The 26,979-nt window shown below is 43.4% G+C and overlaps 1 protein-coding gene across 1 annotated transcript; it reads right to left on the bottom strand.

Annotated features, from left to right (window-relative positions):
* Window positions 1–2,265: 2,265 nt before the first annotated feature.
* On the bottom strand, window positions 2,266–17,884 carry USP18 (ubiquitin specific peptidase 18; the record flags this gene model as incomplete). The annotated part of the gene is made up of 10 exons (XM_084254845.1): window positions 2,266–2,311; window positions 3,888–3,937; window positions 4,408–4,539; window positions 8,197–8,364; window positions 8,779–8,874; window positions 9,196–9,342; window positions 9,629–9,708; window positions 14,677–14,822; window positions 16,621–16,717; window positions 17,755–17,884. 10 exons carry the CDS (start codon window positions 17,882–17,884, stop codon window positions 2,266–2,268), a joined length of 1,092 nt encoding a protein of 363 aa, XP_084110971.1.
* Window positions 17,885–26,979: the final 9,095 nt, after the last annotated feature.

Raw genomic sequence — 26,979 nt, 5'->3', positions numbered from 1 at the left:
AGCAGCGGGTGGGAGTACAGGAGAGGACAGTCAGCAGATTAAAACACAAGAGAACTTTCCAAGAAGAAAAATAGGGGGAACACAGGAAATCCAGGAAGACATTACCATGTTGTTTATTATTCTGGAGGGAGCGTTATCTGAGTTTTCTGTCTTTCCCATCCTGAGTTGGTACATCATTGTATCAACTCTGTCGCAGGAGTTTGGCGCTCAGTGTATCGGTTCCCTTCTTTCACTTTTACTTTTACTTTGTTATCTCTGAATGCTGGGAATTAGAAGAGTTCCCGCATCAGAAGCACCGGAAAAGACACAGGCTCATTTTTCTGATCACCTCACCAGAGGAGGGTCCCTCCACACCGCAAATGGCCCTGTGGAAGAACCAAGACCGTTTCCCTGCAGAAGCTCCTGTTGCGCACAACTGACAGAGTGCTTAGAAGTCAGGCTCTCAGGAGCACGTCACTTACCTTCTCTTCACTCCCGTGCTCATTCTGATCACTGTCCCAGGCGAGTCCCTGACAGGAATTCACCACGGAACCCATCAGAAAGTCTGTGCTTCCGCAGCCAGGGCTGGGCCGGGCACCGGGGCCGCGGGGCTGCTGCCCGGTGTTCCCTGAAGTCTCAGTCTGGCCTGGCCCTGGAGTCCCCAGCTCGCGCTTTCCCGTTAACGAGAAAGCAAACTTATTAGGAAGTACATGACATTCTCTCTAGGGCAGCAGTTGAAGTTTCTCGTTGAAGGCAATTATTTAAAACCCAGAGGAGACTATTAGGTTCAATGAGACCGAAAAGATGAGCTGAAGGGAAGAAAATAATTGCAATTGGAAGAGACATTTTTCTTGTGACTGCGGGGCTCTGAGCAGTGACATGTTGCCCAACCCGTGGTCATTTTCTAGTATAGACAGGAGGGTTTTTTTTTTTTTTCAAATATTTTTTATAGAGTTAATATTGGTTCACCTCATTGTCCATATTAGAGGAGCACAGGATCCCCCTTTTGGGTGTGTTTGCCACGGTGCAAGGTGTAGATTTTTCTGAACATTTGGATTTATCTGACAATTTGTTTTGTCTTTCCATCGTCCACATATAAGTGATGCCATCTGGCATTTGTCTTTCTCCTTCTGACTAATTTTGCTTAGGGGAGTCTGCTCCAATTCTATCCATGCTGCCATGAATGGCAGGAGTCTATCTTTTTGATGGCCGAGTAGTATTCCTATATACATGGTCTCTCTATGCCTTTGTACTTCTCACCAATTCAAAATCACTGAGCACGGTAAGAGTCTCCTTTATGCACGTACAGTTGGCCAAACCCTTAGAATGGGCAACTTGGGTTTTTCCCCATAACAGTTTGAGGTTCTGGGTACCCTTTGGTTTTGTCTGGCATCAGCAGTCCCTGGACTGCACAATCTCCCAACTGAAAGATAGGCTCCTGGCATGGAAGGACACCCTCAGAATGTTGCTTCAGCCATGTGACAGGTGTCCACTGGCAAAAGTGACCTTTCTGACTAATCAAGACCCATGTCACCAATAAATATTTTGACAATCATTTATGATTATAAATAAGGTTTATTTTACAACTTGTTTTTTTTCCACAACTTGTTTTTTTTTTAAAGACTGGGAATTTGAAGCGATTTTAAATATTATTTTTCCAAGTATAATAATTATTTTTCCAAGTCATTTTTTCTAGCAAACACTGAGGAATAAATGACAAATGAAATTGTATTTATATGCAAAGTACACAGAGTGATGATTTTATACACATATACATTGTGAAATGTTCACCTTAACTAAGTCAGTTAACACATCCAGCACTTCAAGTAGTTCCTTTTTTCTCCATGTGGTATGAATATGTAGGATCTACTCCCTTAGCAAAATTCAAGTGCACAAATACAGTACTATTCATGAGAGCCACATGCTATTTATCTCATAATGACAGTTTGCACCCTTTGACCATGGTCTCAACACCATCCAGCCGCTGATAAGTGCCATTCTGCTCTCTATAAGTTCAGCATTTTTTGATTGTACAAATAAGTGAGTTCAGATAGTATTTTCCTGTCTGATGTATATCTCTTAGCATTATGTTCTCCAGGTTTATCGATGTTGTCACAAAAGAAAAACAAGATTTCCTTCTTTTTCATAAGCAAATCATAGACCATTGTTATTATGAATTTGAAAAGGGTGCTTCTTCTCGATGCAAAATTGCTTAAAAGAGTCATCATATACAGGAATAGTAAAGACATCTATACTTTGAGTCTCTGAAGGTTGAAGGTATAGCCATTAGGATTCGTTCTTCATATAAACCAGAATATATGCAGTTTCTTGCCTAGAAGGCAAAAAAAGAAAATAACAGTATAGCAGAAATAGTTCAAAGATACATTATTGATTCATTTTAAGTCCAAGTTGTTGGAGCAAATCTTCCTCTGTCCTTGTCTGGTGACAATGCCAGCTATGCTGCTGTTAATGAACATGTAATCAAACAACAAAGTGTCCATGAGCCAAATCAGACCATTTTTGCCAATAAATTTAATTGGAACACAGTCACACTCATTCATTTGTGTATCACCTGTGACTGCTTTTGTGTTTCAAGGAAAGAGTTGAGTGGCTGCATCAAAGACAATATGACCTACAAAGCCTGAAATATTTATTCACTGGCCCTTTACAGAGAAAATTTGCCAAGCCCTGATCTACATAATGTTGGAATCGCTGATACTCAGAAAGTGGTGTCTATGGAAGATATTTGGACCAAAGAGAAAGATGAAAAGTTGAAGGCCGGAAGAATATTTAAAAAACAAACTGTACTTCATTCATTATTTTTCAAATGATCAGGCCTACTTCTGCATCTGAAATCATTTTAAATGTCACCTCCGGTATACAATGTCACCCCAACCCAGAAACTCAGCTGGAGAAACTTAGTCTCTGCTTTAGCTCCTTTCTCTCCAGCTTCCCCTCTGTAGTTCTTAATTTTAAATATATTAATGATATTTACTAAATGCAAGACACTGTTCCACACCAAGAAAGAAGAAAAAAATGATCCCTGCCCCTGATGCTCAGTAACTAGTGTAAAAGAAAGTCATGTAAGAAAATGATTACAAAGCAGTGTGGTGTTTGCTGTAAGTGAGCTATGTTTAATATGGGGCAGATGAGGATTCCCTGCCTGGCGAATGAATGAGGCTTTACAGAGTAGGAAAAGGGTATGAGGAGCAGTGTTAAAGCATGAGTAGGCATTTGCCGCCATGATAAATTCAGAGAGCAATAGAGGCCAGGAACTGCGCGTGCCAAGTCATGCAGGGAAGATATAGGATACAATGTTTGAGGAGCTACTTATACTTTAGTTTTAGCAGAATCTAAATTGTATATACACTTGGAATATTACTCAGCAATCAAAAAGGATAAACTCATGCCATTCACAACATGGATGGAGCTGGAAGGGATTATGCTCAGCGAAAAAAAGCCAGAAAGAAAAAGAAAAATATCAGATGGTTTCATATATAGGAGTAATATAGAGGAGCCAAATAAGGGATCAGGAAAAAAAAACTATAATAAAGTAAAAATCAAAATCAACAGGTAACCATAGACCAGAGACATTCTGTAGGGGAAGAAGAGGGAGAGGGATCAGGACAGGGGTGGGAGAGCACAAGGGCCAATGGTGATGGAGCACAGGTGAACTGGTGGTGGGAAGTTCATGGGGAAATCATACATTGTACAAAAATGAAGGATGATATAGTAAATATAATTAGAAAAAGGATCTAAATTGTGAGAAAAGCATGGTGCAGTGGAATGAGCATGGAACATTAGTCACTGGGGAGTTACACAACTCTAAGTGGCAGTTAAATCATGAGAGTTTCCTACAGCCATAAGAACCTTTTGTAAGCAAATCATTGCTCAGGTATTTCTCTTACCAGCGGTAGTACTGATTTCCATAGGTACAACGGATGTCTTCCCAGGATACCTGGAGGTGCACAAATGGAGGAAATGAAGCAACCCATTGACACTTGTTAGGTTTCCAGAGAGTATAGGATGCTACAATTTGTCCTTGCTCACTGCTCCAGACAAACCCACCCCTATAAAGTCCCCACACCTGGATCACCTAGAGATAGGATATGAAGTTCCTTTTGGTCCCCTCTGCTAAAACTTAGTTATATTTAGCCCAGAGCTCTAACTTAGCTATTTCTAACTGTTTTCCATAAGTTTCCCAATAAGCACGAAACTGCCAGACCCTGGGGTAAGTGTTAGAGAGTTGTAAACTATATGGGGACTCCATGAAAAAGAGGGCTTTAAACCTCACAAAAGGTATTCCACACAGATAATAGGCTCATGATGTGTCTTGAGACACATTGAGACCCTAGACAATCAAGTACTCAGAATTTATTGGAAGTGGCTAATCTGGAGCAAGAGACAATTTTGAATAATGTTCCTTACCCAACAAACATTGGAGTCGTTGAAGCAGAACCATTCCCCATCCGCAGAATTCCGAATATAGGCGCAGTAATGACCAAAGTCAGCCATTCCCACGTGGGCGATCACAGCGAAGAGTTCATACTGTCCCTGGGGCTGGAAGGAGGGAGGCACAAAGTAACACAACATTCGCCCCTACCTTCCCCACCCTCGTCCAGAATAAGGAATTACAATTTCCTCACACATTTACTCACTGCTTACTCTTTGCCAGGCACTGGTTTGTTCAAGGAAATTACAGAACAGTTTTTGACCTCAAGAATCTCCCAGTTAATGTTGTGACTTATACCAGATATATATATATATATATATATATATATATAAATATATATATAATTTTAAAGATTTATTTATTTATTTATTTATTTATACAAGCACTGGGTACAGTCAGAAGCACGGGAGGGTGAGAGAACTCACCAGAGTGAGAGCAGGGAGCACAACAGGCCGACTGACGAAATACACTGCTGAGGGGAGCAGTGGGCGCGGCAGGAGAGGTCTGCGCGCCATGTGGGACCCTCGCCCGGCGGCCGGGGATCGAACCGGCGCCCTAGAGGCTGCGGGGAGATTCGCAGCCTAGCGCTCAACTGCTGTGCCACCAGGAGAGGCCCTACCAGATATATTAACAGGCTAATTTGAGAACACCCAACTTTTGCCCAAGAAATGGAGAAGGAACAACCAGCTGAGGAACCCAAGGAAGCTTCCCAGGGCTGACAGGCTTGAATTGATTTTGAAGAAAGAACAAGAGTGACAGGGCAGTTACAAGAAGGGAGTCCCCTTGAATGTGGAAACAGAAACTACAAAAACCCAGCAGCATAATGGAGCAGAGTATATTGAGGAACTGGAAGTCAGAGAGGGTGCTGGGACAACACAAAAGAAGAAGCTACAAAGATCAAATTAAGAATTAGGATTTTTCCCCTGAGTGATGGGGAGAGCTCAGAAGGTTTTAAGCAGAGAGCACATCATCAGATTTGTGTTTGACGAACATACTGAAGTAATGTGGCTGGAAACTGGGTGAGAATCCATATGAGACAGAAACTTTCCAGTGAGATAAATTATTTATTTTTAAGATTGATTTTTTTAATTTAAATTTTATTTTTATATTCCCCATACAATTGCAACCCCCTTATTTTGACCCCAAGCCCTCCTTTCCCTGCCCCCCACCCCCCACACAGTGTCTCTGGTTCACAGTTGTTTGTTGATTTTGATATTTTCTTTCTTATAGTTATTCATTTTCCTGGTCCCTTATTTAAGTTTTCTAGATTCCTGTTATGAGTGAGACCATCCAGTATTTTTCTTTTTCTTTCTGACTTATCTCGCTGAGCATGATCCCTTCCAGCACCATCCATGTTGCAGCAAATTGCATGTGTTTATCTTTTTTGAATGCTGAGTAATATTCCATGGTATATATGTACCACATCTTCTTGATCCAGTCATCTATTTTTGGGCATTTGGGTTGTTTCCAAAGCTTAGCTATTGTAAACAGTGCTGCTATAAACATAGGGGTGCAGGTGCTCTTTGGAATGGATGTTTCTGTGTCCTTTGGGTAAATACCTAGGAGTGGAATTGCTGGATCATATGGAAGCTCTATCTTTAGTAGGTCCAGAAATCTCCACACAGCTCTCCATAGTGGTTGGACCAGTTTGCACTCCCACCAACAGTGCAGGAGAGTTCCTTTTTCACAAATGTTGTTCCTCGCCAACATTTGTTGTTGCTAGTTTTTTTAATATGTGCCATTCCAGTGAGATAAATTATAATAATGCAATAAAGAAAGGAATCAGCCTAGAGCATCACTATCAGCGTAGTTACAAAAATGATATTATTAACATAATAATGAACTAGGTTTTGGCATTCACTATACATTTGACTAAATCTTTACATACATTAATTTATTCAACATTCACAACAATCCTATAAGGTAGATGACCAGTATAAATCCTACTTTGCAGAGATGGAATCTGAACTCAGGAAGGCAAGGTACTTTATCAAAGGCCAGAGCTTATAAATAGAATAGACCTGTTTGGTTTCAAAGTCCAAGTTCTTAACCCCGATGCTATACAGTATTGAGGAAGTAAAAGTGAAGGTAGAAATGAGGAGGCAGACACCGCAAATTAAGGAGAAATAACAATTAATAAATTAATAACAAATAATGTTAATAACAAATAACAAACTGACTGGACGTTGGGAGGAGAGCAAGGAAGAGGTGCTTGTAAGGATGGATTCCAGGTGGGAGAGAGAGAGATATCAGGGCTATGGGGTTGAACGTGGAACAGAGCTGTTTGGGCCAGAAGATGTGGGAGCTGTGTGATGACATCCAGTGCACTGATATGAAGCTCAAGAGAAAGAAAGCTCAGGAGAAATAGATTTGAAAGTCTCCAGTTTGAGGTGATCATTGAAACCCTGAGCATTAATAAGATGACATTCAAAAATCGGAGAATAGGAATGGAATTAAGGCTAAATGTCAACAGAAAGGAGGGTCAGAAAAGGGACAGACTATGAGGAAAGACACCCTGGGGGAGAACGCATGGGTAGACAGATTTGATTTTGAAGGAGGGTAGACTAAGTCACACAGAATACCACAAAGAGCTCAAATAAAAGAAAGACGAGCAAGTGTCCATTAAATTTGGCAGCAAGTCATTCTACTTCCTTAAGCCGTAGAAAGTCAAGAAAAGGCAGCTCTCGCCCCACGCCTGCCCCCTCTGCCTGTGCAGGCTTCTCAGACCATACTTTTGAATGAAGCTCTTTCTGCACCTCGTGTCTGTGTATAAGTCTTCTTCTCCTTTCCTTGTTTTCTAATAAACCTGCCCTTTTGGGATATGACACAAAAAGTCAAGATAAGAAGTGATTCTCTAGGAAAAGGAAATAGTGGCAGGAGAGACAGTGTTGATGGATTGTGAAAAGGATTTCCGCATCGCTCAGGGATACTTTAGTCCTTCCTCTCAACACAACTGAATAATGACCCTAAGACCATCAAACAGCATCATTGAGGAAGAACAGGGCTGAAGTCACTGCAGGTTAAGTTAAGTCACCTAAAGGGGGGGATTCAAGTTATTCTCTATTTTAGCTGAAGATCTATGCAGAGTATTTTTTTTTAAAGATTTTATGTATTTATGCATACAAGAGCTGGGGTACAGGCTAGAGATGCAGGGGGTGAGAGGAGTCACCAGAGACAGAGTGGGGAGCAGAACAGGCAGACTGACTGAAATATACTGCTGAGGGGAGCAGTGGGCGAGTCAGGAGAGGTCTGCTGCACTATGAGGGTAGCTCCCTGGCCGGGGGATCAAACTCATGCTGCAGAGGCTGCGGACAGCTTTTTAGGTTCTGTCTTATCCCTTGCACCACCAGGGAGGCCCTACACATCTTACTTAAAAGGAAGGTCCTGAAGTATTGGTTCCTTCCCTCAGAACTATGAGACCCACGCGTATCAATGCAAGCTTTAGCACTTGTGTCGACAACAAAGGGGTGGTGTTATGTGGTGACCACGGCCCTGCCTGGTGATTTAAGGACACAAAAGTAAGTGTTCCTTGAATATATGACTGTGTCTCTGCATCACAGAGGCTGTGGCGTTTTCCTCCCTCTGTGTGTCCTGGGCAGAGTCAGCAGAGGACTTGATGTCTGAGATTAGAGAGTGCCACAGACAAGACACCCAAAAACACCATCTCTGGTGAGTGGGACTTCAAGTGTTTTAAAACTGAGGGGAGGAACCACGCAAGGATGTCTCATGAGCTGGAAGATGGAGGGAAGTTTAGAGCCTCTCACCTGTTCCTCCACATCACAGAGATCTTGCTCATCCAGAAGGACCTGATTTAAATCCAAGCTCTGGGGGAAATACAGTGAATGGCAGACTTTTTCTGTCTTTGAATTTTTGTTGGAGAACCGCAGAAGGTGGATTGTCAAGGTCTCAGGCAGATGGGACAACTTGAAGACCTGAAAAAGTAAAATCACTGTCAACAGGAAGTCCGAAGGCACTTGAAGAGGGGTCGGAGAAATACCAGCGTCAGTGGTATTTTCTTCGTGTGCTGAATCTGCTGGGCTCGCCTGAGAAGGCATGGCAGCCCCTGGGCTCTGCACCAGCGCCAGGACCCAGGGGAGTTAGAGGCTGCTGCAGGGAGCTCGGCTAACCCTAAGCGAAGACTCTTCCGGTTGCTCTTGGGCCTTCTCTTTTCCTTCAAAGTCTCCTCCCACCTGGCGCTGCGGAGTCTACACAACTCTGGAAATCAGAAGTCCCAGGATCCCAGGGAAGACCCTGATGCCGCTCCCCTCCCCCAACCACCACAAGGTTTCCTCAGGGCCTCTGTGAAGACTCTTGAGGAACCCGCTCGAAAACACCCATGTGAGTACCTGTTTCCTAAAGGTCTTCCTTCCACAGTTCTCACAGAAGCTCTTGCTTTCACCTGCTAACTTCTTGGGCTGGAAAAAACAGCGCAGGGCATCCTCCTGTGCCAGAACAAGACAACAGCAGGATGAGTTCCCCATCGAGAGACCCCTCGCCCTGCAGGTGGGGACTCAAGTTCTCTGGAGGCCTCCATGTCCCCTTCGCGTCTGACACAATGCGAGGCACATAGTAGGATTTCAAAAAGTACCCACTGATGGGGGCAAACAACAGGAGGGGCATTTGTTAAGGAAGCAACGCAAGGAAACGGGAAGTAGGAACTGAAAATTTTCAGCCAAGGGTGGATTAAAGAAACCAGGGAATCTGGGCAGCATTGCTCAGGGGGTGGAATGGGAATAAGAAAGTCACCAAGAGGCATCCCTCACCAGTGTTTTCAGAGGCTTTGAGTCCAAATCGAAAAGAGAAAGTGGTAGAGTGAGCCTGTTACTGTACTGGCTGCTTGCCAGGCCACACTCAAGGCAAATCAGGGACTCCTTCATCCGGATCCTGTACAGACTCTGCAGCCTTTCCACCTGCAGGAGAGAGGAAGAAAGTGCTACAACAAAGCCATAAATAAACCAGACCCGGCCAGTTTCCAGAAGTTGGAGTCATGAGACAGAAGCTCCACAAACACCAGCCACGGATAAGGCTGGTACTCATAAGGTACAAGATAGGAACACTTGTAAAATTAGGGAATTGTGATAAGGATTTTATGTACGTTTTGTATCTTACTCCTCTCTGCACATTGTATTAAAGATAGTTGGATGAGTCAAGTGAGCAGCACCTTAAGTTTCTGAGTCTCTGATTTTAGGATCTTACCAGGTCTGCATCCGTGATTTGCTCCTTAATTAGGTTCAAGACTGTAAGGTAGAGTTCAGCAGCATCATGCTGGACAGACACTGGCCAAAGAGAAAAGTTACAGCCCAATAAGTGAGGCCACCGGGGACACATCTCACGCCCTCTGCCCTGACTACCAGGATGCACAACGAATACCCCCCCCCCCCTTTCACAGCCGTCCCTCTTTTTCAGGCTGTTCCATGTTAAATGCTCAGTAAATGAAAAAGAAGCTTGATAATGATTTCTGAGAACTCTTCTTAAAACTTAAAATCTGATCCCACTGCACATAAGTTTTCTGTCCTCTAATTTGCCACCCACCCTACTGACTTCCAAGATAAAACCATTAGTCAGAATGGATTCTCCCCTAGTCCAATTCTCTAACTGGACCCCTACGACCATTCACTTCTCTGTCTCTTTTATGCATTTTCCTCTTTCACTCCCCTAAATATCGAGCAGTTTCCTCGTACTCATATTTGAACCAGGTTTTCCCCAAAGGTGTCTAGGAAAACAGGAAATGTTAGATGATGCTGGCTTGGGCAGGAATTAAGTAGTGAATGCTACATATGTTATACAAGAAAATGTAAGGTTAAAGGTGAGAAGTATAAATGTGAGAAGTATAAATGAATTTAAAGTACCAGTGGTGGGCAGAGTGTGCAAGTATCCATTTGGAGAGGCTGGAACCTATCACCCCCAGAGCAGATACAAAGATGTAAACCTAGGTCACCTCAATAAAAATAATTTGGGGGGTGAGTAAACAAAATACTTTTGTATTGCATTAAGAAAATAAGTATTTGCCAGGGAGTGGGGGGGAAGTATTATTCAAGGGAAATCCAGGAAGCCAAAGAAAATGAAAAACACAGTGAGGAGTATTTTATAAAACAACAGGTGTCTGCCAAAAGGCAAAGACATTGAAGTGATTATTGTCAAAGGATTAAATAAATATTCACATCTACTATATCAAAGCCATTTTATTACCTTCATGATATTAGCATAATTTGTACTTACAATTTTGGGGCTTCACTTTGTTTGCCTTATTTTTCTGAAAGATTTATTTATTTATACTAGAGCTGGGGTACAAGACAGAGGTGCGGGAGGGTGAGAGAATCCACCACAGAGAGCAGGGAGCAGAACAGGCAGATGGACCAAGGACACCGCTGAGGGGAGCAGCGGGTGAGACAGGAGAGGTCTGCCCCATCATGTGGGAATCTCCCTGGCCGGCCGGAATTCGAACCCACGCTGCAGAGGCTGCAGATAGCTTCACAGTGCAGCGCTCAACCTGCTGTGCCACCAGGGAGGCCCTGTTTGCCTTATTTTTCATTTGGCCTATCTGTTCTCTAAACTATAAGATCCATGGATGCAAAGACACTGCCAGCCTGAACCCCTTATTGACACAACAGCACAATACCTGGCACATAATAGGTGAACATTATGATTAGTTGAGTGGATTAACGCACTTGAATTCTAAGATAACAATCCTAAAACTTAAAGACAAGTGGGCTAGATTGCACTGTTTTGTCTCCAGGGAATTTAGAAGGCTGCCTGCCACAGAGCCAACCCTGGACATGCGGAAGTCAGATCACCCTGCTACTTTGAGACATTTGGCCTCATGTGACCATAGCAGAACCAAGAGGCCCCTCTCATCTAAGACATACAGTGATAGTTGCCCAACCCATAATTTACTTAAACCTGCTATATGCAAGGTATTGCACATGCTGGAGGAAGTCCCTGTCACCAAGAAACAAATATTCGAATAGAAGACAAGTACCTATATAGTCATAATTCAAAGAAGAATAAGAAAAATTCGCTAAGGAGTATAAACTGCTGTGGAAACTAAAGAAAGGTGAGACGGCACCTAGAATGGTGGCATCGAGTCTCCATAAAGCCACTCTTTTATTTATTTGTTTATTTTGTTTACTTTTAATATATTTTATTTTATAAAATTTCTTACATCATTTTTCGTTTTTGCACAATGTATGCATTTTAATTTTGGTTATATTCCCCATATAATTGCACCCCCCCCTTATTTTGACCCTAATCCACCCCCCTCCCCTGGAGTGTGTCTCTGGTTTATAGTTGCTTGTTGATTTTGATTTTTTCTTTATTATAGTCTTTTTCCTGGTCCCTTATTTAGGTTTTCTAAATTCCTGCTATGAGTGAGACCATCTGGTATTTTTCGTTTTCTTTCTGCCTTATTTGGCTGAGCATGATCCCTTCCAGCTTCATCCATGTGGCTGCAAATTGCATGTGTTTATCTTTTTTGATTGCTGAGTAACATTCCATGGTGTATTATAAAAGAAATGAAAGTGCTGGCAAAAACTGTCAATGTCAATTTTTTTTCAGAACACTAAAAATAAACCTAACGTTTACCAAGATCTTAGGAGTGTTTATTTCAGAATGAAAAATACTAAACAACCTTAATAAGAAGAGAAGGAGTAGAGGCCTTTCCTTTTAGGCTGATTTTCAATTCTTTCTTCTTAGCTCTGCAGTGGTGCAGACTAGGATTAGTGCTCTTCAAAAAAGCATTTTCGGGGCTCACTGGTGGTGCAAGGGGTTAAGCACAGCACTGTGAAGCTATCCGCAGCCTCTGCAGCACAAGTTCTATCCCCGGCCAGCTAGGGAGCAACCCACATGGCGCAGCAGACCTCTCCTGTCTCGCCCACTGCTCCCCTCAGCAGTGTATTTCAGTCAGTCTGCCTGTTCTGCTCTGTCTCTGGTGAACCCTCTCACCCACCCCCCCCACACCTCTGGCTTGTACCCCAGTTCTTATATGTATAAATAAATAAATCTTTAAAAAAAACAAGGCTTTTCATTATTTCACCTACCTTAATGCTCCAAGAGAAAGCCCCGTTTGAAGGAAGGGGTTTTTGTTTGACCTAACTCAGATCTTAAAACTCCACCCCAGGGCATTTGTGGAAAGCAATCAGTGGCAATTGTTTGATAGCATCATTATCTAAGGTTGCAATACCAGCTGGGGCAAAAGAGTATTGCTAAAAACTTCAAAGAAAGTTCTGGGGAATTGGAAGTCTATAGGGGCCTTTTAAAAACTGACCTATTACTGGGGATCTATTAATAGAAGGCTATTTCCTTGCCCTTGTAAGAACTCAGAGGGCTCCAGTCTCTCATAGCTGGCTGATTCTGAGGTCCTATGCAAACAAGAAATCAAGACAGGGCCTCCCTCGTGGCGCAGCGGGTTGAGCACAGTGCTGTGAAGCTGTCTGCAGCCTCTGCAGCTCAGGTTCGATTTCCGGCCTGCCAGGGAGCTACCCACATGGCGTGGCAGACCTCTCCTGTCTCACCCGCTGCTCCCCTCAGCAGCCTATTTCAGTAGCTCTGCCTGTTCTGTTCCCCACTGTCTCTGGTGAATCCTCTCACCCTCCCATGCCTCAGGCCTCTACCCCAGCTCTTGTATAAATAAATAAATCTTTAAAAAAAAAAAGAAATGAAGACAAAGTGAAAAAAATAAGAAAAATAAAAAAAGAAATGAAGACAAAGTGCCATAAACTGCCTGAGCTTTGAACATGAGCCCCCCGAAGGCACATGAGCCCCTCAGCAAAGACTGGAAATCTTACTCATTCAAAGCGAGTGGTAGTTAACTCTGAGCTATGGGACAGTGACTCACTGGCCACACACAGCAGGGAATGTAGGTTTTAGAGGATTAGTCCAGGAAAATCACTAAGCAAATAGCAACAGTGAAAACAACACAACAACATACACTACTGGGGGGTTCTAATTTCTAGCACTGCCATACAATAGTACCTGAAATGTTTATTAAAAAAAAAAAAAACCTACAAGACCTCCGCAGTGGTGCAGCGGGGCTGAGCACAGTGCTGTGAAGCTGTCTACAGCCTCTGCAGCACTGGTTCGATTCCCAGCCGGCCGGGGAGGTTCCCACATGGTGCTGCAGACCTCTCCTGTCTTGCCCGCTGCTCCCCTCAGCAGTGTATTTCGGTCCTTCTGCCTGTCCTGCTCTCTGGTGAATTCTCTCACTCTCCCACACCTCTGGCCTGTACCCTGGTGCTTGTATGAATAAATAAATCTTAATAAATAAATACAAGAAATATACAAAAAATTAAAAAAAAAAAAAACAACCCCACAAGATGCACAAGGAAATAGAAGTATGGCCCACACATATTAGGAAAAAAAAAATCAATGGAAACTGTTACTGAGAACAGTCAGATTTTAGCCTCAGTAGACAAAGGCATTAGATTAATCTGTATTCAAAGAATTAAAGAAACCCATTTCAATATAATGAAATTATGAAAACAATGTCTCACCAAATATAGAATATCAATAAAGGGGGAAGTGTTTCCACATTACATTTTTTACCAATGTAACCTGGGTTCACAAACTATCCATGATTTAGGTTTGCTCCTCTGCAGATGCAGGTGACCACACCTGCCCACTACAGCAGCACCGATCATCCTCCACCTTAGACCACTGGCCCCGAGCCTCTTCACCCCCCACTTCCAACTCCCCTCTGGTAGCCTCAACTCCACAGTCCATTCCTATGATGCTGTTTTGTTTGTTTACGTTGGTCTGTTTCCTTGTTTGTTTCTATACTCCACTTATGAGTAAAAACATGTGGTATCTGTCTTTCTAATTCTGCCCGATTTCACTCAGCACAGTATCTTCCAGCTCTACCCGTATTGTCACAAATGACAAGTCATCCTTTATAGCTAGGAAGTACTCCCCTGTGGATGTATAAAAGCCACCTCTACTTAACCCATTACACACTTAATCCACAGATGTGTCATTAGGCACTTAGGTTGTTTCCACAACTTAGCTATTGTAAACAGTGCTGCAGTGACATCAGAGTGCATACACCCCTTTAAACAGGTGTTTTTTAATTCTTCAGGTAGATACAAAAGAGTGAAATTTCTGGATCATAGAGTAGATCCATTTTAGTATTTCGAGGAAGTTCTATGTTGTTTTCCACAGGTGCTGTTTCCCATTAACAGTGTGTGAAGGCTCCATTTCTTTCTACTCCCTTGCTAACCCTGGCGAGGTGGGGACTCGCTTCCCAGCCTTACACAGCACATCACGCTTATGGAGACAGTAGGCCAGTTCCATGGGCCGCACGGCTTTCTGCCTGCTGTCCTGCATCTTCTCCATCAGCAAGAGCAGCTGGACGGGGACACTCCGCTTTTGTTCTTCTGCTTCCCGTGGCACTGTTATCCTGCCAAAAAAAGAACAGCCGTGACTCTCCTTACCCCCATGAGCCTCAGTGCTAGGTATATATTGGAATCACTTGGGGAACTTAAAAAAAAAATTCATGTTAAATACTCTGTAGACTTACTGAATCAGAATTTCTGGGGGGGGGGTGTGGGGTGCAGTCAGAATTTTTAAGTTTCCCAGATGATTGAAATGTGCAGACACGGCTGAGGGCCACCAAGTTAGCAAATTGGTTATAGAGTACTCTCTGCAGGGGGTGCTTGGCACAACTGCTGCCTCACCCCCACCTGACCCTGCCCAACAATCACACTAATGTGAAGGGCACTAGGTCCTGGGTCCACAGCAAAATGACCAACCCGAAGCATTCCAGAGGGAAAGGCCAGATTCTGACCTACATCCTGGGAGCAAAGGGCAAGGTGAAGGGATAGGAATGTATTTGAGCCTCTCTCAATTGTCTCTGCCAATGCAAGGGAGAAAGGAGAGCACGTGGGGAAGAAAAGAAGGCATAAATACATGTCACGTATACACGGAATATACTTTATGTGTGTATACGTTTTGTTTGAGAAAAATCAACAGAGACACTCATTATTTTCTTCAACATTGTTCTAGTCCCAAATTCTTTTTTTTTTTTTAAAGATTTATTTATTTATTTATACAAGTTCTGGGTATGGTCAGAATTGCGGGAGGGTGAGAGAATTCACCAGAGCCAGAGGGGGAGCAGAACAGGCAGAATGACAAAACACACGGCTGAGGGGAGCAGCGGGCGCGGCCAGAGATCGAACTGGTGCTGCAGAGGTTGTGGGCAGCTTCGCAGCCCAGCGCTCAACCGCTGTGCCACCGTGATAGGCCCCCAAATTCTTTTTAACCAAATCAGTGACTCTCAAATATAGCTGTACTTTAAAAGCAACTGGGGTGTTGCTTAAAAAGTACCAATAGCTGGGCCTCACCCCAGACCAACTGAAAAAAAAAATACTTAGGGGGTGGGACCAGGCACTTATATTATTTAAATGTATTAGGTGATTATGATATGTAGTCCACATTGCACAGAACAGAAGCTTTTCTCAGGCAAATTTAGGAAGAAGATTTCTAAGAGTCCAATTTGACAAGGATGTCCACTTTCAATGCTACTATTCAACACATCCTAGCTGGAGCAATTAGGTAAGAGAAGGATATAAAGGGAATACAAATTGGAAAAGAAACACTAATCTGAAGGAACAGATGCACTCCCATGTTCACCGCAGCACCATCTGCATTAGTCAAATATGGAAACAACCTAAGTGCCCAAAGACAGATGAGTGGATTAAGAAGATGTGGTGTATATACACAGTGGAATACTACTCAGCTATTAAAAAGATGAAATGTTCCCATTTGTGACAACATGAATGGAACTGGAGGTGATCATGCTAAGTGAAATAAGTCAGAAGGAGAAAGACAAATAATGGATGATTGTATTCATATGTGGAATATGGAGAAACAAAACAAAGGAACAGAAAAACTAAACCAACACCAACCCTGAAATTTGACAGTGAAAACTGAAGCTACCTGAGGGGAAGGGTGGAAAACAGAGGTCAAGTCTGGGAGGGGGTCCAGAGGAATATGGCAGAGGATTATGGGAGCTTTGGTGGGGATGGTGGTGTAACAGACATCTTAAGAGGTGTGCATCTAGATGAGAAATGCTACAAACCATGGTTGCAAAATAAAAATAATACAATAAAATATGAAAGTCCAAGTTGCTGTGAATAACTAAATATTTTAAAATGTTAAATCATATATATGCATATCAGTCTAAATAATACTCTTACCTCTTCAATATCTTGGTGAAACGCATGTTCATAATGAGTACTTGAATCAGGGTATTAAGGCAGCATGTCCGTCCAATATTGTGTAAACCAACTAGGCCTATATAAAAAGAAACAAAACCCCTGAGGATAAGACCTAGCTAAGGGACTTAAGAAAATTCTAGTGTTTTTCTAGAATCTACCAAGAACATGAAATCCTACAACGTACTCTCAGAGGAGCAAAGAATTCACCAAGGATCTTGCAAATAAATTGAAGAGTAAAGTATGACCCTTGCAGAAGTGAAATAGCACTAAAAGTTTTCATAGTCCATTAGGAAAGAGATGTCACAAGAAAGTGTATTCCTCATTGTCACACCAGTAGTATCAACAATTGCGAGAGCAAAGGAAAAGAAATAGTACAAAGCGCATAACCTGCAGAATTACAAGTTCCTCTCATTCAAATTGTCCCCTATAGAGTTGAGTCAAAATGACTATCTATGGGGATAAGACTAATTTCCCAGCTAGTCTATTCTGGACTCCAGTGGAAAGGGGCCTGCCTATTCCCCACCACATTGGAGGAAATCTAAGGAAAGCTTTAGGGAAGCGCTAACTCATCTAAACCCACCTGGAGAGTTTGAAAGCCAGAAGTCACTTAAAAGGATGTGAGCAAAACCAAAGATAGTATTTCTCTGACTCACTAGCAGCTAAACTTCCCCTTCCAAAGCTTGGGCTCAGCAGACCCTACAAAGTGAGTGATTTTAAGAGCTAGGGAGAAGCCACTAATTTCAAGTCCCTGGGGAAAGAGCAATAAGAGTGTAAAAATCCAGGAGAGCAGGTGCTCAGACTCCTGATCAGCATAAGTGCCTTTGCCTCTAGACAGACTAGCACCCAGGGGCATCAGCACCAAAGCTGACGGCTCCCCCACGCAAGCATTTGGTGTGAAGCAGTTTCTGCAGATGATCTCATTTCCTCTCAACAAGTTATGCACCCGGGACTGCAGTCATTCCCACGTTACAGATGGAGAAATGGAGGCACGAGAGGCCGGCAGCCATGCACCACAAAGTTCTACTGCTGCAGAGTAGCAAGGGTGAGCAAAGCGATTCTATGCAAAGAGAAAAATGGGAACAAGGAGATGACCATGAGGACGGTCCCGGACACTGAGGCGTTCTCGCAGCTGCACCCTCTTCCTCTTCATGTCTTCGTCTTCTTTCTTCTCAGTGGATCCTGCCAAGAAATGCTGAGACTCAGCCAGGGCTAATTTCCTCAGGATCTCAAACACCTGGTCCATTAGAGTTCACGCCAAAGTACCCAGGCTGCCGGCTGCCTGCTCAGTCTTCAGGACCGTCTGACCTCACTTCCAGGAGGACCTCACATGAGCGTCAGCTTGGCGGGACGTCTGTGAAAACACAGGTAGATGAGGTAAGAGAGGGATAAAATACATTCAGGCAACCAGTCCTGATTATGTAGCGCCAAGTCTGGGGGAGATAAATGTTTGGCGAGATTGACCCATGAAGCTCTAAGGCTAGAAATGACAAGTGAGACAACCCTATTCTTTCTCTCACACGCTCACCTTTTTTATCATCACAGTAGGCTGCTGTATCTTCTCCCCCACCCTGAGGTTCTCTATTTTGGCACAAGGCATGACATTCACTGAGGGGTGCAGACCAGAATCCCAAGTGTCTCATTGCTGGGCACTGATACCCAGACAAGCACTGGGGGCTGGTGTGCTACTGCCTACAGGCTGCTCTGAAGCATGCTCCTTGCTTCCCACACCCTTGACTTCTGGGATACTCCTACAGACATCCAGCTCCTAAAACAGGTTTCCTTCTCTGGGAAGTCTGACCTGGCTCTGCAGGTGGGCCTGGGTGGTGCTGTCTGTGCGCCCATGGACTCTGTACACAGTTATTCAAATAATTGTCTCCCTATATCCTACCGCGGAGAACAGCTATTGCTCCACTTGTAGAAGACAAGGCACACCGCCTAGATTTCTCCTGAAAAACACACACTATTCCCCAGGCTGAGGGGAGCAATGGTGGTGGGCAGTTCCGAGTGGAGTCCCTTCCTGGGAATTCACCCAAGAAGAAAGCTAGTCCAATCCCTACCCAGTGAGTGAACAGTGGGGGCATAGAAAGCCTTACCTTGCCTCAAAGCTCTGAAGGGTGAGTCAGCCCCAGAGCTCCCCTTAAGATCAGCTGAGGTATCTGCTGTAGCTGTTTGACAGTTCAACTTTTCTGCCCATGACTGCTTCACTCACCCCTCCCAAGTGCTGTTCCCAAGACACTCCCCAATAAAACTGCCATATGCACATCTCAGAATCTTAGTGACTGGCCTGAGATCTAAAAATGAGTGTATTTTCAACTGCTTCCATGACACTTCACACAGTGGACACTGGGCACCAAATAAATAACCATTGGATGGATGGACGGATGGATGGATGGACAGACGGACAGATAAGCATGAAGAACGAAACCATTGTCTTCAAATTACTAAAGGACTGTCACGTAGAAGAGACATAACTAGGACCTCTCATCTGTGAGGCCTGCGGGGAGAGGGGATCAAACAACCTAATGTGTGAAAACTACGCAGAAACAGATTTCATTTCAGAATAAATAAGAACTTTCTCAGAGCCAGGGAGCTAGCTCCAGCAGCAGTACTTTGTCCCTTGTAGAGGTATCTGCACAGAGGCCACCCTTAAAGGAAGGAGAGTATAGAAAAGAGTTGGCCAGTGAGTGAGAAGATGCGATGGTTAATTTCCCTTCCAAACCTGAAACCTGCAATATCTACCTAGAGAGTATTCAAATGTGTTTAACAGAACTGTGTATTTGGAGAATCACCATGGCAGTTGGAAAGAGAAATCACTGCTACTTCTGGAGATAACTGTGCCCCCCAATATATATTTATATACACACATGCATTATGTATGTGCATAGGCACACACACATATACATTTTGGGTTTTTATTACAATCTTTAAGGTTGTTACACTTCAAATAATGCTAACTTCACAAGAAAATGTGCAAAATGAAGAAAATATAAATCACTCTTAATGCCAGGTCCTCGAGATACCCACCACTTGATATCTGTCTTCTCAACCCTTTTTCCTATATACATAGGAAACTGCTTTTCCCATTTCGCATCATAACAAGAATTTCTCCACGTCATACAAGCTCTTTATAAATCATTTGAGATGCCTGATATAGCAACAAAACATTGTGAAATAATCTGGTTGTTTTCAATTTTTTTACAATTATTAAAAAATAACACAGTGAACATTTTAGGCACAAAATTTTTCTCTATGTATTTGACTTTTCTTCATGCAAACCAAAGACCCAGGGACACACCACATGGCAGCTCTCTATGATGTGGTGTTACCCACGATACCCAAGTTCCCCTGGTCTTTTACTTCCTCCTGACAATACAGACTTTAGTCACCTGTAAATTCTCCCCAAGCATGTTCTGGAATCTCAAGATTCTCTTGTATGTTCTTGGAACAAGATCACATACACTGTACCCTGCCACTACCTGCCCTGTAGTGTCCCCAGGATATCTGCCATCTGCCGGGCACTGCCAAAAACAGCAATAAACACACCAAAGTTGCCTTTCATCTCCAAGCAGGCACACAGTGTGGAAGTGTGAGGCACCCACCTCCTCCCAGTGCCTTTGCCTTTTGAGTTCACCAAGTTCCTGCTGAAAGGGCTTCAACTTCCTCCTGCAGCTGCTGTCTCCCCAGGGTATTAATCTGGCTCGCAGGTCTAAGCTGAGAGCATAAAACACTCTGTCCTCCCAACGGCTCCCCTCTCCCCACTCAGGGGCATATGTATTACTTTTCCTCAATGGTGCCTCATCCCCATGCAAATAAATCTGTGATCCTATGACTTAGCAGATGATCAGCGACCGAGACACTATATTGAACTTAGTAGAGATTCCTAAAATATATAACTACAGGGGCCTCCCTGGTGGCACAAGGGGTTAAGATGACCCACTATGAAGCCACTGCAGCACAAGTCCGATCCCCAGTCAGGGAGCTATCCACATGGGGCAGCAGACCTCTCCTGACTTGCCCGCTGCTCCCCTCAGCAGTGAATTTCAGTAAATCTGCCTGTTCTGCTCCCCGCTCTGTCTCTGGTGAATCCTCTCATACCCCACACCTCTGGTCTACACCCCAGCTCTTGTATGCATAAATAAATAAATCTTTAAAAAATATATATATAACTACAAGGTCAAAGTATATATAAAGTTTAAGTTTCTTGACATATGTTGCTAAATGCCTTGCATACAATCTCACTTCTGACCAGTAGGGTATGAGGAGCCCATTTGGACTCAGCGATCAAGTGAAGTAACTTATGTTAACTGATGTTTACAAAGACACATTTCATGGACTTGTTAGTAGGCAAGATGAGGGGCACCCCAGATGGGACCCTGAAACCTGCCTGCCCTAAATAGTTTCTGTCATCTGCTGCATCAAGACAAAAATACTCTAGTGCATAAGACCTTCAACGGAAAAGAACTTGAATATAATCAGTGTGCAATAATGAGTGTGCAATAGAGAGAAGTGGAAGTGAAAGAATATAGTTTCCAAATCAAGCACCCCAAGTTACCCATCCCCTCAGGAGCAAATGACAAACAGGGTGAGCCCAAAACAGGGCAGCTGAGGCCCAAATGCTTGTACGTGTCTAAGGCACCTTCTGGTGGGGACCCATAGGAAAGGGGCAGAAGTCTGGAAGGAAAAGAGGGAAATCAAAAGACAAAGGCTGCCATTCTCAGCCTCCCCATGGGCCTCACCCATCTCTGTTTTAAGCGTCTCTTTCCGTGTCCCCCAAGTCTCTGGTGCAAGTCCAAGTCCGAGAAGCAAGCATGACTTCTCGTCACATGTCTCTCTGCTCCATGTGCCTCTGGTCCTCTGCTTTTCCCCCCCCGGCTGCTTCTGCCAGTCTTTCTTCAGCTTTACTTCCCTGCTAGCTCCACCCTTCTTTAGGGTGGAGCAGGGAAACTCCCTTTTCCCTATTACAGAGTAAGTGAATCTTTAATCTTTTAAAGAGGAAAGATTATAGTTTGAAACAAGGGTCATCTTGAGGCGAGGCAGGTGATATGCAAAAAAGATCAGTGGTTGGGAGCAGAAGATGCAGAGAAGGGTGTGTTCCAAGGTGAATGCAAATTGGTTTGCAAAGGTGAATGCAAATTCAGATTGGAATAAAATGGAAACGTTCCAGAATTTTAATTTTTATAGTAAATTGATCTCCAATAGTTGGGGCAATGCAATCATGCCATAATGAGATACCATTGTATAATGTCAACTGGCAACAACTAAGAGTTCCAATTAAACCAAAGAGGGAGGGGATATGGATAAATAGAATCATTTAGATCATACCAGTAGGGGAGAAGTATAAAATGGTACAACTGCTTGAGAAAACAATTTGGCATCATCTTGTAAGGTTAAACATTCATTTTTCAACCCCAAAATTCCAACACACGTCCCTGGAGACATTTACAAGAATGTGCATAACAGCACGTTTAGCAAAAGCAAAACCATGGAAAATTTCCAAATACTCAGTTCAATCAACAGGAGAAGGTATGTGAACTGCAATAAATCAATACAACGAAATCATATTCCTCAGAACATACGAGTGAACTACACGAGTGAATATGTCCGACATGAGGAATCTTAGAAATCTTAGAAACATACTATTGAGGGTGTTGGAAAGATGGTGCAGCAAGAGCAAAAAAAGAAGAATCCTTTGTTTCCAGAAAATCTGGAAAGGGGGAAGGCGTATCAGGTCCTCAAAGCCACCCAGCAAAGCAGGCATTTTTTTTTATGATTTATTTATTTATGCATACAAGAGCTGGGGTACAGGCCAGAAGTGTGGGGGGTGAGAGGATTCACCAGAGACAGAGTGGGGAGCAGAACAGGCAGACTGGCTGAATCACAATGCTGAGGGGAGCAGCGGGAGAGTCAGGAGAGGTCTGCTGCACCATGTGGGTCTCTCCTTGGCAGGCCGGGGATTGAACTTGTGCTGCAGAGGCTTCGGATTGCTTCATAGTGCGGTGCTTAACCCCTTGTGCCACCAGGGAGGCCCCCCAAAAAGGCATTTTTGGAAAAGAGAAAGCAAAGAAAAGGGAAAGAGCTCAGGTTTAAAGAAATTGAGTGATTCCCACACAATTCCTGGAGCCTCACAATGGGAAGTGCCGGATAAACATTTCCTGCCTTTGCTGCATTCACCCAAACGATGACTGGGGGGAGCTTACTGGTGCGGGGACCAATCCAAGACATCACCTGGGAAAGACCTTCTGTGGTGTCATCGTCAAGGTGACCCCTCAAACCGTAAAAATACTTCATACAGTGGAATCTTATATGACCTGAGATCTTCCAAATCTGGAGTCTGTCTGGGAACTGATCTTGAAGAATAGACAAGCCATGGTGGAGAATAAGACTGTCCTTCTGACAGACAACACAGCGGTTGAGTAGCAACTTAGGAAAAGTAGTGCTGTTTGTTTAAAGACCTCATTCATGACATTGCGTTCCCAAGGGAAGTATTTACAGGGAATCTCAGAATTCTTGCACCCTTTCCAGCTCTCAGTGACCAAAAATAGAGTGAATCTCCTCAAGGAGCTGGTCTTACTTGTCTATCCAGGTGAATGTATCAGCTCACCTGGCAGGTGAACCAAACCCAGAATATCTGAAAGCACAGTGCCTTGGAAGCATTATGTTATTTTTGGGAATAAAACTTCAACCCCAAAATTCCTGTTACCTCCTCTCCTGACATGAGCAAAGGACCCAGGCCATGGAAGCAGCCCTGCTTTGTCACTTCTTATATCCAGGAGCTTAATGTTTGCAAATAAAAAACCCAAGCGTGTGTAGAGTAAAGCTGTGGATGTGAGATTTTAAGATCTTGTTTTGGAAAGAACTTGAAATATAATTAGAAAAACAAAACCAGGACAGGAGGAGAAAAATGTCAAATCAAAAAAGCAATTCTCAGAAGACAATATATGATGACTTTTTTTTGTGGATTTAAGCTCAAGGAGAATGGAACATTATGTTGCTGAAGCATCAATATGTGTGCGTGGATAAAGCTTTTTAAATAGGTCATGAAAAATCACCAAGCTAAAGCATAACTCTGATGGGGAGGCAGGGACATGACACAGAGAAAAGCATCTCATGACTAGTGATCCTCTAGTTAGAGGTGAAAAGCTTTCATGAGTGTTTATTTTATGATTAATTTGTTCATTAATTAAGCAGACTTGGAGTCGGCTAATGGCCTGAGGAAAACAGTCTCACATAGGCCTGGGCCTCACTGTTCTCTCTGCACATAGCATATGCACTACTGGAGCAGTTAAGGTGAGGTAACATAACTGATGAAAAATCTGAATGACCAGTCAGCTCATTTTAACTGACTAGCCTTAAAGGCAGAAGCGCCATCGAAGTCTTAATGCACTGTCTTCCGGTGAAAAGCAGAAACCAAACCAAGTGGGGCATGGAGACACTGGCCCCTAGTGGAAAACATGGAGAGTACCCACGTAGAGAGGTCAGGAAGAAAGATCACATGTATTAAAGGGAGAATAAATTTGCTAGTCTATGAAGGATATTATATCTTTGGGGGGCTTGCAACTACTTATTAGATTTAAAAGTAATTTTAGAAGAACAGTTAAGAGTGTATCAATTACATGCCTTGTAACATTGCTTGTGTACTAGAAGTTATAATATTAAACAAAATAGTCTTTAAGAATGGCATTTAAATCTTAATACCTAATCCCATTTAAGCCATGCGCCTTTAAGAAAAAATGTTTATGAATTCTTCAAGTTATCACGAGAGGGAAAACAAAAATACTAAAAATCAATAATAAATCATCATTCAATCCAGGTATAATTGAGAATATTAAAAATCTGAAGACCATAGAAGAAAAAACAGACTATTCAAATGAATCAAGCCCACAACTCTTTGTAGTATTTTAGTCTATTTCGTGGGGGCTAAAATGATTGCTTTAGATTGTCACTGAATTCAATGGTAAATGAAACTCTTTAACTTTCGAGAGTTGCCCAACCTATGAATCCTAGGGACAACATGGCTCTGGAAAATAGTTTCTAAAAATAATATGCCTGAATGATTTTCTGCCATGCACGGCAGAAAACTTTAAGAGCATGGTGGATTAAAGAGGAATTCAGCCAGGGTCTCTGCCTGCAAATCTGATTAAAGAAAATACTTATAATTGGAAAAGCAGCTGTGGGTTGTTTTTTTTTGTTTGTTTGTTTGTTTGTTTTTGTGGGACCCTCGCCAGCGGCCAGGGAGTGAACCGGCTGCCCACAGCCTCGCAGTCCAGTGCTCAACTGCTGTGCCACCAGGGGAGGCCCTGGAAAAGCAGTTTTGAAATATGAATGTCAACAAACTGTCATGAACGTGGAACAAGATAAAGGCTGTGAATACTTTAGGAATCACAGACACACCATCAGGGCTGGCTTCACGCGTGTGGAAACTCACTGCACTCAGAGACCTGCACTCAGAACAGCCCCAGCTTGGTTTAAATGCTGTTCCGTGGCCCTCTTGAAATTCCTACTAATATTTTAATAAAGACCACTGTGTTTTTCATTTCACCACGGGATCCATAAATTCTGGAGCCTGTCCCGATACAGTATTTTGCTTGCATCCTTTAGTATGGATGTTCAGGAAGTAATTACAACACAGATGGATATTGCAGAAATGCTAGCTGAAGGAGAAGGACAGTGAGCCATTTCCATTATTTTTCATCAGTCCAGAGCACATGACTTGACACAGAGAGGTTTTAGAGTTGCCTTCCTGTATACTTAGGGGCTGTATAAGAACCGTGGAAAATGAAACATTATGTGCTTAAGCCATAGTCAGCTTAGTAAGTGATTGAACAATAAACCACACACACACATACACACACACCACTCATACCATAGTTGCAGCACTTAATGCCTGTAGTTTGTTCACAGGACCAAATATTTCTCATGTGATGACTGCTGTAGAGATCCTGCAGTTTTCAGTTTCAGGAAAGATGCAGAAACTGGTGTGCATTTAAGTAAAGTGGGGAGAGGGTGACTTCAACTACAACCAGATATCACCACCCAGCCCTTTACTGTTCTGCCAGATGGTGCCAACATGCCGGCAGTGCTGTGACTATATAACACAAGTTCCTGCAAAAGCTTTTCTGAATGCAACAAAATTTCTGCATGTTTTTCAATTCATGGACACTGAAGTAGAACTACTAACTGTAGGAGGGTGGGGTCCTAAGTGATTTTCTTTGGTTTTGAAGAATACTGGGAAGCCCTCTTCTGACATCTTCCTGCAGGAGACTTCCTTATCTGGAAACAAAGCTACCAGGAACTCGTGCACCTTTGGTGGACTAACTTTGAAAACCTTCATGAAACTCATTGAAAGTAGCTGCGCTGCGTTAAAACCTGTAGGTCACCCCACCCGGGCAGCAAATGTGTTGGCTGGAGCAGCTTCTGTGCGGTAGCTACCTAGGGAACATGCCAGAATACAGATTTCAGTCCGGGGGCTCTGCAGTGGGGCCTAATATTCTGCCTTTGTAACAAGCTCCCGGGGGATGCAATGTATTCATGGGACCCTAGCAAAGAAGCAAGCAAACGGGCTTGCCAGGTCCTTTCCACATTATGAGGACTGGCTGGGGCTCATCCCAACTAGCCACACCCACTCCGGGATGCAGGACCAAGTAGTGTTGGGCTGGTTTGTTGGAAAAAGTCATGTGATCCAATCAGGGCTGATCTTCAGCAGCCCTTAAACGTCTTACACGGTGTTTTCAGAAGGAAGAACATAAATCAAGCCATATTTTCCAGCATAGGAAAAAATCCACCAAAGAGCCAGTGAAAGGAGCTGGCTCCAAGAGCTGGAGAAACTCAAACAGATTCCTGAGGTCACCAGCGTAAGCCCTGTATCCAGCCAAGCCTCAAGCTGCCTGGCCACCAAACTTCTCCATTTAGAGTCCCCTCTACAGTTTTTAAAATTAATTTGAGGGCCTCCTCGGTGGCGCAGCGGTTGAGCGCTGGGTTTCGAAGCTGCCTGCAGCCTCTGCAGCGCCAGTTCAACCCCCGGCTGCTCCCCGGCCACTGGAAGAAGGTCCCACATGGCGCGCAGACCTCTCCTGCCGCCAGCTGCTCCCCTCAGCAGTGTCCTTCTGCCTGCTCTGCTCCCCGCTCTGGCTCTGGTGAATTCTCTCACCCTCCCGCACTTCTGACTGTACCCAGTGCTTGTATAAATAAATAAAAAATAAATCTTTAAAAAAAATTAAAAAAAATTAATTTGAGATAAGATCCTGTCATTTGCAGCTGAAGAATGCCAATTAATACCCATTCTACTTCTAGGAGTCTAGCTTCAGAAAAGAATAAGAGACACTATAGAGATCTTTGTAA

Source organism: Talpa europaea (assembly GCF_964194135.1).
Source record: "Talpa europaea genome assembly, chromosome: 15".
Lineage (NCBI taxonomy): Eukaryota > Metazoa > Chordata > Mammalia > Eulipotyphla > Talpidae > Talpa > Talpa europaea.
This window is presented reverse-complemented; position numbering and strand designations above follow the sequence as displayed.